We start from the raw sequence: 15,302 nt of genomic DNA, 5'->3' as shown, positions 1-15,302 counted from the left end.
GGGCTCAACCCTTCCAGTGAGAGCTGGAGTTGTGTTGGCACAAAACTGGCAATGCCCACTGAGGAGTCCCTCACCCTGGGGATTCCAACTTGGATAGATCTAGGACACCACAAAAAAGAAGGAACTGAGCCCAGGAATTTGACCCAAAATCTTTTAATCATAGAATCGTAGAATATCAGGGTTGGAAGGGACCTCAGGAGGTCATCTAGTCCAACCCCCTGCTCAAAGCAGGACCGATCCCCAATTAAATCATCCCAGCCAGGGCTTTGTCAAGCTTGACCTTAAAAACTTCTAAGGAAGGAGATTCCACCACCTCCCTAGGTAACGCATTCCAGTGTTTCACCACCCTCATAGTGAAAAAGTTTTTCCTAATATCCAACCTAAATCTCCCCCACTGCAACTTGAGACCATTACTCCTTGTTCTGTCATCTGCTACCACTGAGAACAATCTAGAGCCATCCTCTTTGGAACCCCCTTTCAGGTAGTTGAAAGCAGCTATCAAATCCCCCCTCATTCTTCTCTTCCGTAGACTAAACATCCCCAGTTCCCTCAGCCTCTCTCAACTCATGTGTTCCAGTCCCCTAATCATTTTGTTGCCCTCCGCTGGACTCTTTCCAATTTTTCCACATCCTTCTTGTATGGGGCCCAAAACTGGACACAGTACTCCAGATGAGGCCTCACCAGTGTTGAATAGAGGGGAATGATCACGTCCCTCAATCTGCTGGCAATGCCCCTACGTATACATCCCAAAATGGCATTGGCCTTCTTGGCAACAACGGCACACTGTTGACTCATACCCAGCTTCTCGTCCACTGTAACCCGTAGGTCCTTTTCTGCAGAACTGCTGCCAAGCCATTCGGTCCCTAGTCTGTAGCGGTGCATGGGATTCTTCCATCCTAAGTGCAGGACTCTGCACTTGTCCTTGTTGAACCTCATCAGATTTCTTTTGGCCCAATCCTCCAATTTGTCTAGGTCCCTCTGTATCCTATCCCTACCCTCCAGCGTATCTACCACTCCTCCCAGTTTAGTGTCATCTGCAAACTTGCTGAGGGTACAATCCACACCATCCTCCAGATCATTTATGAAGATATTGAACAAAACCGGCCCCAGGACCGACCCTTGGGGCACTCCACTTGATACTGGCTGCCAAAAATGAAAAAATTCAGTTTGTGATGCAAATTTAATGAACAGACTGAGCTACTGAACAAGCTGGTGGCAATGAAGGATGTAATTTTGCATATTACTTTAATTGAACCAGAGTACAGAATGACCAGGGAAGAGGAAAAAGAGTAGCAATCAAGTGCTCCATAGACATTTAAAGTATTTGAAGTATACAAGAGACCCACGGATTTTGTAAAGGGGGCAGTATTAGTGTCTCAGCACTCAAGGGAATAATTCATGGTTTCCAGAAATAATTATCATGACCCAAATATATAGTCATGTTTGTATCCTAAGTAGATAGGTAGAGAAAAGCTGTACAGACGTCTGAGTTTAATACATACAAATCACATTGTCACGGTAGTTAAATCTAAGTCATTTGAACCAAGATTCAATGTATTTGGGATTTAGGTTAATTTAATTTTTAAATTGTCTTATTCCTGCAAGGGATTTGATCCGCATCTCGGTGGAGTGGCTTAAAGTTTCATTCCTTTTTCTCGCTCAACTTGTTTAACATCTCTATATTACTTATTTTATTATACACCTAGTTGTACAGAATGTAGATGAATTGGAGGAATATAGAAAGTTTCTCCCAGGTGAGAGGGATTCAAGGAGTTTGGGCAGCTGTCCAGTGATCAACAAAAGCCTTAGTGTGTTCACCATCCCTAGCTAAAACATTCACTTAACAAATCAGATTATACCAAAAAACGAGCCCCTGGCAGTCACTGTACAGGTTTGCGTTGCATGGCAGCATCACCACCACAATTATCATTAATTAGACCATAAGTAACAGACATTTGACCACCTACTACATCACAGACGTCACTTTGCTGCAGACTCAGGCCCATTTGGAACTTCATGGCAGAAATGGAGATAGTGCTTAGATCCACTTGTTCCAATTGCACAGGCCCCAACCACTTAGGCCAAAGGAGAAGTACCTCAAGCTGTTAATAGCATAGGGCACACAGTTGAGGAGTTGTGGTTCTATCCAGTAGAAGGCAGAGGCACATATACAACACTTCATTGCAGTATTATGGAATAAAAATACTATGCTGAGACGAAGTAACTATTTAGAAAGATATGCAATTATCTATACCAGAGAGAATCTCTGAGAGATGCATATTGTTTCTCCGCATTGTAATAATACCTCAGTAAGGAAAAGCCTGGATATTTAAAAGATTGACATAGAAGTAATTTTAGTTCATATTTTAATAAAATAAGACAGTGATTCAGTCTTGTCATTTTAAAGCATAAACATGAACATTTGCTCTCCAGTATTTAAGCACCGCATAAATCTCTGTTTTTTCTGTAGAAGCATGGAAATATGCAAATATCTTGGTGCCCTTTGCAAGGGATTCCTACGCCAAGAGCTCTGGGCATTGTCTAGGTAGAGTGCTGAAGTGACCTGGGTCTGAGTTGGGTTAGGCTTCCAGTTTCTCCCAAATTCTCAGCCCCCCTTTTCATTGCTCAGTTCACAACACATGCTTCTCAAACAGGATAATCATAAAACTGACGTTTCCTAAGCTTAAGCTAATGCTGTTCTGTCAAATATCCAGCAAATGTGACCAGCAACCATCATCACTAACCCCAACCTTTCATAGACTTCAGTTCTTGCCTCCAAAGAACAGGGAGCCTCATTGGGCCCAGTCAGTGAAACTGTTCTAGAAATGTCACGCATAGATCTCCCAGATGGCAGGACACAACATTTCCTCCAAGTCCTGATTTAGTTCCCAAAAGAATGTATTAACATTGTGTGTGTATTTCATCCTAAATATATTTCAAGAAATGCTAAGTGGTGGCTACTACTGGACTAAATTTCCAAAACACTCTGCCGCATGTACATTTCTATAATTGGAAAAATACATGTGCTTGCATGCTGTAAACCATGTTTAAAGTGGGAGCCAATTTGGTCAGCGTATGCATGTGCAATTATATCTACATTGTGAAAGAGTTGGTGGAGCCACGATGGTAATCGTATGTTTATAATGATCATAGTATGGACAGCTTGTATTATTACTATTGACGGGTAAACTTATATAAGCATTGACAATGCACTTTGATGAGTAAATTAAATTAGGAAAGCCTCAGTTCAATTATTTTGGCTGCTAAAATGCCCCGCTATGCATTTGAATTAGAAGGGAAGCCCTTCTTCTGTCTCACCACTCATTCAGATACAGTGCATACCTGGGGGTAGAAGAAAGTTATAGCTTTATTAAACGGTTTAACTTAAACACTTAAGAAAAACATCAATCCTTGTCAAACAGCAAGTTGTACCATTATTTGTGAGTGGGAGAGTTGCTGCAGTAGGAGCTGGAGAAACAAGCCAACGCAACCTCTCCCAACACATTTTTGGAGTCTCCTTAAAGTGAAATATCTAGGAAACAAAACTAATGCCAGCTGAAAAGAATCATAGAATCATAGAATATCAGGGTTGGAAGGGACCCCAGAAGGTCATCTAGTCCAACCCCCTGCTCGAAGCAGGACCAATTCCCAGTTAAATCATCCCAGCCAGGGCTTTGTCAAGCCTGACCTTAAAAACCTCTAAGGAAGGAGATTCTACCACCTCCCTAGGTAACGCATTCCAGTGTTTCACCACCCTCTTAGTGAAAAAGTTTTTCCTAATATCCAATCTAAACCTCCCCCACTGCAACTTGAGACCATTACTCCTCGTTCTGTCATCTGCTACCATTGAGAACAGTCTGGAGCCATCCTCTTTGGAACCCCCTTTCAGGTAGTTGAAAGCAGCTATCAAATCCCCCCTCATTCTTCTCTTCTGCAGGCTAAACAATCCCAGCTCCCTCAGCGTCTCCTCATAACTCATGTGTTCCAGACCCCTAATCATTTTTGTTGCCCTTCGCTGGACTCTCTCCAATTTATCCACATCCTTCTTGAAGTGTGGGGCCCAAAACTGGACACAGTACTCCAGATGAGGCCTCACCAATGTCGAATAGAGGGGAACGATCACGTCCCTCGATCTGCTCGCTATGCCCCTACTTATACATCCCAAAATGCCATTGGCCTTCTTGGCAACAAGGGCACACTGCTGACTCATATCCAGCTTCTCGTCCACTGTCACCCCTAGGTCCTTTTCCGCAGAACTGCTGCCTAGCCATTCGGTCCCTAGTCTGTAGCTGTGCATTGGGTTCTTCCGTCCTAAGTGCAGGACCCTGCACTTATTCTTATTGAACCTCATCAGATTTCTTTTGGCCCAATCCTCCAATTTGTCTAGGTCCTTCTGTATCCTATCCCTCCCCTCCAGCGTATCTACCACTCCTCCCAGTTTAGTATCATCCGCAAATTTGCTGAGAGTGCAAGCCACACCATCCTCCAGATCATTTATGAAGATATTGAACAAAGACTAAGCCTGACAGCAAAATAGAGGTGCTTATATTATCAGAACATGCTATATCAGTTCTCTTTGAGGCCTCCTAGATTATAAAGCCAGAAAGGATGATTGTGACCTGGTCTGCCATCCTGTATAACATAGGCCATGAGACTTCCCAGAATTAATTCCTGTTTGAACCAGAGCACAGCATTTAGAAAAACTTCCTATCTTGATTTAAAAATTTCCAGGAATGCAAAATGCACCACAACCTTTGGTAAGTTGTTCCAGTGATTAAGTACCCTCACTATTAAAAATGTGCACCTCTTTTTTGTCATTTGAATTTGTCTAGCTTCAACTTCCAGCCATTGGATCTAGTTATACCTTTGTCTGCTAGACTGAAGAACCTCCAAGGAAAGGTTTACCTAAAGGATGAAATAGGTTAATGTTATTACTAAACTATTTCTTAAAGGAAGGCTTAAAAGGGTTCTGTTGTAGTATCCTCTAAAATAATTAACAAGGAAGGTGGGAGCAGATCAAAATTGCACAGACTAAAAGTACTTCAAAAACAAAATGCTATGGACCTCATCCTCCACAGCTTGTGCCTTGTATCGTTGCTTACACCTGTGCAAACTGTTCTACCAGTTGATACTGATAATGTTTTACTCTCACCTGTGAATGATTCTACAAGGCAGTGGTGAATCAGACTCTATGTAGTATCACCAAAAATCATTTCATAGTGGCCAGGATTTGTAATAAGTGGGTACCTTATATTTCCTTCCTAAATATGTGTTTTGGTGCTTAAATAAATGACCTCCTAAGTGCAGAGGGAGCTGTTGGGTGGTCAGCACTTTAGAAAATCAAGTCAACTTATTTAGTTGCCTACTTATGGACTCAGGAGGCTAGTCATAGGCATCCATTTTTGAAAATCACAGATAATGTATCTTTAATAGAGTTGTCCTGGCTATTTTGTGTGGATATGTATGAGACAAAAACACGGTAGGATGTTTTTTAAAAGTACTATTGATAACATAGCGAACCAAAACTTGTTTTTGCCCGCAAATAGCCTCAGGGAATGCATACAAAGAATAGGGGATGAAAGGGGGAGCATCCACTGAAGGGGCACTAAAGAAACCATCATAGGTAGGTGGAGAACCAGGAGAAGGCAGTATCTTGCAAGCTTAATGAGGATAGGGTGTTAAGTAGGAGAGGATGATTGACAGAATCAAAGAAGCTGGTAGGTCAAGGAGAATGAAGATGAAATAGAGGCCCTGAGATGAAGAGGCTATTAGAGTAATTGGGAAGATGTGAGTGTTTGCATATGTGTCCGAATTCTACTGAGAATGGTTTTAGTAGAGTGGAAATATTGGAAGGGATCCAAGACACAGTTCAAGGAGAGGACGTGAGTGCATTGGTTTTAGACTGCACATTCAATGAGTTTACAGGTAAAAAGGAGAGGAAAGAGATTGGGTGGAAGAGGATATAAATCCTGTTCACTTTCTAATAAAAATGTCTGTCAACCCGGTGATGACCCAGTATTAAAGCCATGAGTTGCCCCCTGACATCGGCATTAATGGACTGGTCTGAATATATTTCTCAAATGTGTAATTTAAGTGGATATAAAAAAAGAGGGCAGAGGAGAATTTTAAGGGGAAGGAGAAGAGGAAAATAGGGAACCTATACAATGTAGGTTGTGGAGTGCTTTTCAGTGTTTTCCCCATGGTCTTATGTGGTTTAATAGTGATTAATGGTATTGGGACGGGGAGGGTGAAATAAAAGATAATAATGCACAATATATTTAAAGAGAGGGAATTATAGCAATTTATAAACACTCATAAAACATTAAATACTATAGAAAAGTCACTGTTAAATATTAAGTTTAAAAACACACAAAACATTTCACACTTCTTCTTTAGTCTAACCATTAAGCTTCATTACTTAGCTAAAACACCTCCTAAAAGACAAGAGCAGGTAAGTTCTGATAACAAGTCAGTTTATTAAGTATGTGATAGTGCTTTGATGTCTAAGTTCAATGCATGTTCAGTCTATTAAACACAGTTCCCAGAGGAATGAGCAGGAAATGGATATCAGGTTGGGTGTTGTAGATCCCTTTTGTTTGTTATACCTTGTTATTGTGCTGTCAAACTGCTTTGTCAGTTGCTCATTATAACCTTTAAATCATGGAAACAAAAATACTGGCTGAATGTGATAAAAATTATAGTGGATAATAAATTTTAGTAAAAGTGTTTTGAGCAGCATCTTTTATAAAGAAAGAGGGGTCTGTCCAGCTTGGGCTGGATAGGGCATACTGTATGTAGGGAATGAGAGCAGAAGAAACATATGAATTAGTTGCTTTTGTAGGGATTGTATTAACTAGAATGCCATGAAGTAGGAAGTGGAGTGTCCTGTACAACTTAGTCAAAGGTATCTTTGCATTAGAGAGTACATTGTGACCTAGAAAATGACATTACAGTTGAACGTAAAATTTTCGAGTATAAAAGAGCAACGGCAAGAAAGCCCTGTTCTAATAAGGCCCAATCCTGCACCCAATTAAGTCTATCACAAAATTCCCATTGGCTTAATTGTGTACAAATCAGGTTCATTAGTGCAAAAGTTTCCACATCAAATCTGAAGTGTTTTCTGTTTCTTGATAGGATCCTATCGCTTGGATTAATATAAGGAGCAGCAATTAGCCAGAAACAGACTTTATTGTTTTAAAATTATTCTGTGCTCCAATCTACAGTTTCTGTAAGATTTCAGTATAATTAATTACACCAAATTATCACTCAATCCAACTGTGTACAGATTCGTTACTGGACTGTTCATGATAAAGAAGCAGCTGCACAGCGGGTGCTAGTGAGCAATCAGGACTACTCAACCAAACTGGAAAATTTGAAACCTAGCACCCGGTACCACGTAGATGTCTGTGCCTTCAATAGCGCAGGGTATGGACCACCCAGTGGTGTTGTTGATATCGTAACAAGAAAAGCACGTAAGTAAAGGCGCTTTGGATTTATTTCTAAAGTTCTGTACTTAGTTACTATTAGTTTGTACTTTGCATATACTAATTCTATAATTACTGGGTCTAACACCATATTGTGACAAAGTGCGAATGTTCTTAATGTTTTCTCTGAATACTATGTGCGTGTCTCAGTTTCCCCTATGTATTACTCAAGTGCTAGTGGTGGGATAAGGGTGTGTGATCATTGCAGAGACCCCTAGAAGGCATATGTGACTCCTGACTGGGTGCAGAGAATGACTGACACACTGTAGCCTAGCAGCTGATGGCAGGGCACCCTCCTCTGCAAGAATGAGCCAGAGGTATTGGTGCAGACCAGGTGACCTGCTTGCCTGGGAAAGAACCAAAGGACAGAGGAAGGGCAACAGGCGTGTTTTAGACTGGGCTGCTGGAAGCTGGACAGTCTCTGGGCTGGAGTCTCAGGGGGGAGGGTCAGGGCCTTGGAGCTCTGGGTTCCCCTCCCACCAAAATGGACTTTGCTGAAAGCTCCTGATTTCTGTGCTAACAAGGTCTGTTCTACACTGTGTTCCTGTCAACTAATGAACCCTTCTGTTTTACAATGCTGGCTGAGAGTCACTGCCAACTGTGAAGTTGGGTGCAGGGCCCTTTGGAGGCATGTAAGGCTACCCCAAGTGTCCCTTCCAGGTGGACTTGCTGCAGGAAGTTCATGGTGTGAACAGGGGTGCTGGACTCTGAGGTCAGACCCAGGAGAGCACCGAAGCTGAGCAGGCTTCTTGCCCTGGGGACAGCGTGCCCTGAGAGGAGACACGCTGCATCAGAGTCCTGCCTGACTTCATTCAGAGTGGTTCCAGAGCACCGAGACTGTGACTCTGAGACACTGTAGTGGGGGGGGACTCACCCCTGTGGCACCTCCTGCTGGTCGTCCAGGGAATTAGCGTTTCCAGCCTCCGGAGTGCCCTCTGCAGGCTGGTGTCCCAATTGCCACTGGACCCCAAGTCCCTCCCGGACCCCGGTGCCCCTTTCAGGCCAGGGTGCTCTCCCCTGGCAGTACCCCCACAGATCTGGGTCTCCTCTCCCCCCTGCCCTGGGGAACCTCCATCCTCTATCCCCACCTCGCCTCAATCTTTGGCTACTGCCAGTCACCATCTATCCCCCGCTCCCTGGGGCGGACTGCAATATAATTGCCACTCATGACTGGCAAGGAGGGTCTGGACCTGCTGCTTCTGCCTACCCTTGGGCTGCCTTCTCCAACCCCAGTACCCTTTTCCTAGGCCTTCCACAAGGCCTGCAGCGTGGGGGTTTCCCAGGCCGGAGCTCCTCTGGGCTTTCCCCAGCCCTGCTCCATTTTAGGTACCCTGCTTAGCTCCCAGCAGTCAGGCCCCTCCCTCTCAACATCCAGAGCAGGAGTCGGCAAACTTTCAGAAGTGGTGTGCTGAGTCTTCATTTATTCACTTTAATTTAAGGTTTCGCATGCCAATAATACATTTTAACATTTTTTAGAAGGGGGATGTGGGGGGTTCAGGGGTGAGGGCTCGGGAGTGTGTGGGGGGGTGCAGGGGTGAGGGCTGGGGAGTGTGTGTGGGGGTGCAGGGGTCAGGGCAGAGGGCTGGGGGTGTGGGCTGGGGTCTGGGGGTGCTCCCAGCCCCCTGCCCTGAGTGGCTCATGGCAGGGGGCTGGAGGGGATATGCCCTGATTCCACCCCCCTTCTCCCCAGAGCAGAGAGCGTGCTGCGGCTCCACTTTTCCCTCTCCCCCACTGTAGCAAGGGCTGTCAGCTGATCGGCCGCAGGGAGGGAGAGAAGGAGGGGCAGGAACCCAGCAAGCTGTGGGAAGAGGCGGGGGGGAAGGGGAAGCTTGCCTGTCCTGCAAGGGGAGAGCGGTGGGCAGAGACGAGCAGGCTGGGCCGGGCAGGATTTTTAATGGCACGCTGCTGTCTGCCGGGGTCGCGTGCCGTCTTTGGCATGCGTGCCACAGGTTGCCAACCCCTGATCTAAAGAGAGACTGTCTCCTCCTGGCCCACTGCCCTCTTATAAAGGCCAGCTGGGCCTTGATTGAGGTGTGGCTGCAGCTGTGGCTGTTTCCCCAATCAGTCAAGGCTTGCTCTTTCCCTAGCAGCAGTCCTCTCGCAGCCTTAGCCCCCTCCCAGGGCTGATTTCAAGCCCTTCAGGGCAGGAGCGGGTGACCACCCCGCTACAGACACATAGACACACAGTTTTCCCAGGGGGCTAAATTGTGGCACTAACACAAGCCCCCGGTATGGGGCAGCAAGTAGTTGTGGAGGTGTGGCTCTGAAGAGGCTGTTCTCCACTCATCGCTGCCATTTCAACGTGGATATCTGGCACAGTGGAGTAAGGGGCATCTCTACAGCCATGCAGGACAGGCCATGATCTGGTCCAAGAGGAATGTAGGCTTGGGTCCATAGGTTATAACCTCAAGCAAAGATTTTCACAGAACTTGTGGCGCTTCAGTGTTTGGCTCCCTAGCTGGAAACACCTTAAAAGGGGACTGATTTTCAGAATGTGCTAAGCACCCACCCTTTGAAAATCAGGCCTCTTCAAGGTGACTCAGTTTGGGCACCCAGAATCACTAATCACTTTTGAAATCCTTTCTGCAACATAATTAAATAATAATGAAGTTATGAGTGATATTTAATTAAGGGCTGTGTTTCTTTGTTTAAAAATGTGCTTGGATGGCCTAAAAAATGTATGAGAGTAACATGTGCTTTGTCAATAAGGTAAGCAGTATACTATCTGAGTCAGACCTGCAGGGAGCATATGTTTGGATAAGAAGATTCCATTTTACATGGCTACTATTCTAACTATAATTACACTTTGTGCAGGAAGGCACTCTGATTACCACACAGATAAGTGCGATAGAAATGCTTTTATATAATTGTTTAAAGCTTTAAATTCAGTGAATAAGTATAATTAAGCTAAATCCTGGGAGGTTCTGGACATAGATGACTGCAAGGAAACACAAGCCCATTTCCACACAAAGGGATAGAAATTGGCCCCATCCGTTCTGGCAAACACAAATGCCAAACCCACAGGGAGCCCATTGCACAAGCCATGCAAAAATGCATAGCTGGAGCCATAGAACTGCATTCCAGGAGAGAGACTGTCCCACATTCACAGAAAGGCCAGCCATAATCTTTCTTTTTAGAAGGATCATTCAAATGTAAATGAACGTTTGTGAAGTGTCATTGTTTCTGCACACAACATTTTATGTTTATTTTTCAGCTCCAAGCCAACGTCCAAGAATTATCAGTACAGTCAGGTCTGGTTCAAGATACATCATCACCTGGGATCATGTCACGCCAATGTCAAATGAATCTGCTGTTCAAGGATACAAAGTATGATCTATAAAAATAGTTTCTATCTTTCATATCCTGCACGCAGTATATCTTATTGTCAATATTGCTAGCTACTTTGCCTCTAATGTGCTTGCATCCTTAGTTTAGACCACGGGTTCACAGTCTAGAGGTCACAACTCCCCTGTCCCCCAATCGTTTTGGAGGAGGGTCATGGACACCCTTCTCTTTTATGCTAAGATGGGAGGGAGCCTAAAATTTTATGTTAAAACATAGATCAAAGTATGGAAAAGGCTGAGAATCACCACTTTAGACATACAACAGAACTGATTGCTCCCACAATGACATGTCTCCCACAGCATACATTCAACAAATTATGCTCTTCTATATTTTTCCCCCTTTCCCAGCATGAATTACTTCCAGCCTACTGTTCCCATCCTCCCTCTGAGAATTACAACCTCCAGAATACCTGTACTTATAAATCAAAGACACTAACAGAACCAGTATATCTAGAGCTGTCCTTAAAGGGACAGCACATCATGGTACATGCAACTACAGTGCAAGCATATCTATACATTATAGGAAGATGGTCAGTTATAGCTATCAATATGCTGAAACCATTAAAAATGGGTTCCTATTTAGTGTTGTTGTTTACTTGGCAGTAATATAGCTACAGTGCTACAAAAATTTTTGTTTGATGAATTGAGTTACTTCCTGTGAATCATTGAAAATGAGCAGATATCTTTTCCATATGTCTCATAAGTCACATGCTAACTTCACATTTATAATAATTTTCAGCTGTGAAACATATTAATAAAAAAGAATAATTGTGCTACCATCTGAGGACATTGTTAAATCATTTATGCTCTAGTATATGGTAAGTTGTATGGTATGTTTTTGTTTTGTTTGCTGAGCTTTAAAGTATTATTCTCAATCATTCTTAACTTGAACCCATATGGAAAATTTATCTGACAAGGAGATGGTATTGTTTTGCCATTTGTTAGAAATAAAAGAGGAAATATCTGCTCTCTCCAAGCTCCTTTAAATGATAGCAAGCTGCAAAGCAAACTAAAGTTATTTAGTTTTGATTTAAAATTAAGAATGTACACATAAAATTAGCACCCTAAACTTGTTAATCAAAACTGGAAGGATGTAATTATGGTATCAGCTGTAACATGACATTTCAATAACTGTACTTGTTTATGGCTTTACAAGGTGCTGTATAGACCAGATGGCCAACATGAGGGCACATTGTATTCAACTGGCACACATTCAATAGACCTGCCAGTCCCCAGAGATGGTGAATATGTTGTTGAAGTTCGAGCACACAGTGAAGGAGGAGATGGAGAAGTAGCTCAAATAAAAATTTCAGGTAGGCATTTTTTTTTCTTATTGGGAATATATGGCTAGATAAATTCATAGACCAGCAAATGCGCGCCATTCCTGACAAAAAAAACTCTCTCTCTTTATCTCTCTGTGTCTTTCTGTCTCTCCAATCTTTGTATATCTGGGGTACCAATTACCATAGTATGTAGTATGCAAAATGCTATTTCAGAATAAGCATAAATGTCATGGAATTGGATGCTGGTGATGCCATCTTAAGGTCCAGATGCTTAAATTTGATTCTTGGTTATTTTTTTTTAAACTTAAGTTGGAGAATGGTGACAACTGTGAGCTTTATGCCTACCCCTTGGCACACAACCTGTGTAGCCATTGGTATTACTTTTCAGCAACAGCATTATAAAGGCCATCCAAAAAGGGAGTGCTAGGGAGTCTTCGTAGAGTTTTACAGATTAAGGTGAGAAGGGACCATTAGATCATCTTGTCTGACCTGTATATCACAGGTCATTAAATTTCACCCAATTACTCCTATAACTGAGCCCAACAACTTGTGTTTAACTAAAGCGTATCTCCCAGAAAAGCATTCAGTCTTCATCTGAAGACATTAAGAGATGGAGCACCCACTGCTTCCTGTGGTAGTTTGTGCCATTGTTTAATCAGTGTTTAAATTGTGTGTCTAATTGGAATTTGTCTTGCTTCAGCTTCCAGTCATTGGTTCTTGTTATGTCTTTCTCCCCTACATTAAAGAACCTTTTAGTACCCAGTATTTTCTTCCCATTAAGTTATTTGTACACTGTAATCAAGTCAGTTTTTTTTGATAAACTGAACAGATTGAGCTCTCTAATTCTCTCCGGTAAGGCATTTTCTTCAGCCCTAGAATCATTTTCCTGTCTCTTTTCTGCACCCTCTCCAGTTTTTCAACATCCTTATTAATATGTGGACACCATAACTGTATAAAGTAGTCCAGAATGAGTTTCACCAGAGTGGTATTGAGCTAAATTACCTCCCTACTCTTACTCACTACACCCCTGCTTATACATTGAAGGATCTCATTAGTCCCTTTTGTCTGGGAGCAAATGTTCAGCTGCTTGTCCAGTGTGACCCCTAAATCCTATTTAGAGTTGTGCTCTGTCCCCTAAATGCTTTCCAGGATACATGCCCCATTGTGTAGGTATGGCCTGTATTCCTTGTTCCTAGATGTATGACTTTCTAATTGGCTATATTAAAACACATTTTCTTTGAATGGGCCTGTCTTCCCAAGCAATTCAGTTTGCTCTACTATGCCTGCCCTGTCCTAGTCAGATAGGGCGGAACTATGCCGAGAGAGAAAATGGCAACGTGACTGTGACTGGACCATGCTCATGGCAGTGGGGGAGACTGAAAAAAAGGCAGGAGGCTGGGCACTCTCCGTTGCTATTCCGGTATATGGACCACAGGGCCAGCATTGCTTGCAGATCCATGGCTCAGACCCTGCCTTTTCAGAGTGCACTGCTGGTTCCGTATCCACAACCTGGTAGACTTTTAGCAGGGAGGTTACTGGTGGCTGTGTGACAGGGTGGTAGCATGCTCCCTATCAGCTCTTCCCTTCCTGGTAGCCCTCTCAGAAACATAGTGCTGGGAATAATGCATGCCCAGTCTGTGTACCACAGTGGAGCTTCTAACTCTGAAACCATCAGATGTACATAATAAGCAATACCATTGTAAACAAAAATGTTGTTCTGTTGGAAGAATGACGTCTTAACAGAGTCCATCGGGCTACTGAGAATAGCTGCTTTGCTAAAGTGCAATGGGAGTAAACAAAGGTAAGTTATAGCACACTTATTTCGGCAGTTAATTTAGTTATTAAAAGCACAACAAAAGATTTTGACTTGCAAATGTTGTGTTTGGAAGCCAAATATACATATATATAAAAATGTGGAAATACAGATTCTTTCTATTCCACCCCTCTTCCTCCTCATTTTCTCTCTCTCCTCTTTTCATACTCTCTTTTTTAACTCTCCTCCTTCTTCTCACGGACCTAAAGAAAAAAAGCTCAGTCATAAATTTAAGAGGGAGGTGAATATTCAGGAGGAGAATTTGCTCTTATAAATAAGCAGATTCCAGTTTGAAAGATGTACTGTTTTAGCTTTAGTATAAAGGAAGTTTATCAATTTATATAAAAACACACATTCCTTTACACTGAGTAATCTGATATTGAAGAACTTGACATAAAATAATCAGCTGCATATTTATTGAACTGCATTTCAGAACATTTACCATAATCAGAGTAAAATATAGGCCTACTGTCTTTTGTTAACCAATGTCTGGTGTTTAGTGATTTTTTTTTTACCACATTACAGTGAATTCATGAACTACACAGTTTTAAACTCTATATTGAGATACCACAACCAACTGAAGACTGGAACTGCTTGTTTAACCGTAGGAGTCAGTTTCTTCAGCTAATAGCAGGCTGATCTAATTTTTTTAAAATACACTAAAGGTTGGCTTTTTTCTTTTTAGTCTCTAAAATGCTTTGCTGATTACAGTATGTTGTCAGAATGCAGATATTAATGTAATCCCAGCGTTAGTCTGAAATGCTGCAATGAATACAAATCAAAACCATATTGCGCCTGGTTATCCTCCCACTTACGCTACTGTAATTAAATTGGTTTCAGTGAAGTTACACCTAATTTATGCCAGAATACGTTACAGAAGAATCCAGCCATAGACTTTTAAATGACTTCATTCTTCGTACTTCACGGTATCTTCACTTTCTTACAGTACTTTCCTAAATCTCATTCTAAATGCCTAAGTGAACACAGAATAATTTACATACTGTATGCGTACAGAGAGCAAAATCATAGCGTTTCTGCTTTCCCCCACTTAAATATATATCGGTTTTTTCATTGCCAGAGGCATACTTTGAAATTCTGCAAAATGTTTACTTGTAAGTATTCATATTTTTCAAAGCAAAATACATGAGGGTTTTTTTGCAGCCTCAGTAACTCATTCAACATTTAAATTTTATTTTATCTTTTAATTCGGAATTTCTTTTTATGCTACTTAATAGGAATAGTAATATTTATTGAAAAGCCCCACAAGCCAGAGTCTGCTGACCTGGGGCAGAGGTGGCTGTGCCGCGGGTCTTTTATTGCAGTGTAAACATACCCTCAGTCACAAAAACACACAGTTTGTTTCTTTCCCACCACGTGA

The 15,302-nt window shown here is 42.4% G+C and overlaps 1 protein-coding gene across 1 annotated transcript in view; it reads left to right on the top strand.

The window, feature by feature from the left end:
• CNTN1 (contactin 1) overlaps positions 1–15,302 on the top strand; it is a 448,663-nt gene that overhangs the window by 386,748 nt on the left and 46,613 nt on the right. Inside the window, exons 21-23 of the mRNA XM_048836059.2 lie at positions 7,286–7,472; positions 10,699–10,811; positions 11,985–12,141. Of these exons, the coding sequence (XP_048692016.2) occupies positions 7,286–7,472; positions 10,699–10,811; positions 11,985–12,141 (457 nt within the window). The remainder of the gene's footprint in view (positions 1–7,285; positions 7,473–10,698; positions 10,812–11,984; positions 12,142–15,302) is intronic.

The sequence above is a fragment of the Caretta caretta genome, chromosome 1, assembly GCF_965140235.1.
Source record: "Caretta caretta isolate rCarCar2 chromosome 1, rCarCar1.hap1, whole genome shotgun sequence".
NCBI classification, from domain to species: domain Eukaryota; kingdom Metazoa; phylum Chordata; order Testudines; family Cheloniidae; genus Caretta; species Caretta caretta.
Note: the sequence above shows the minus strand (reverse complement) of the source record. Positions and strands in the feature narration are given on the sequence as shown.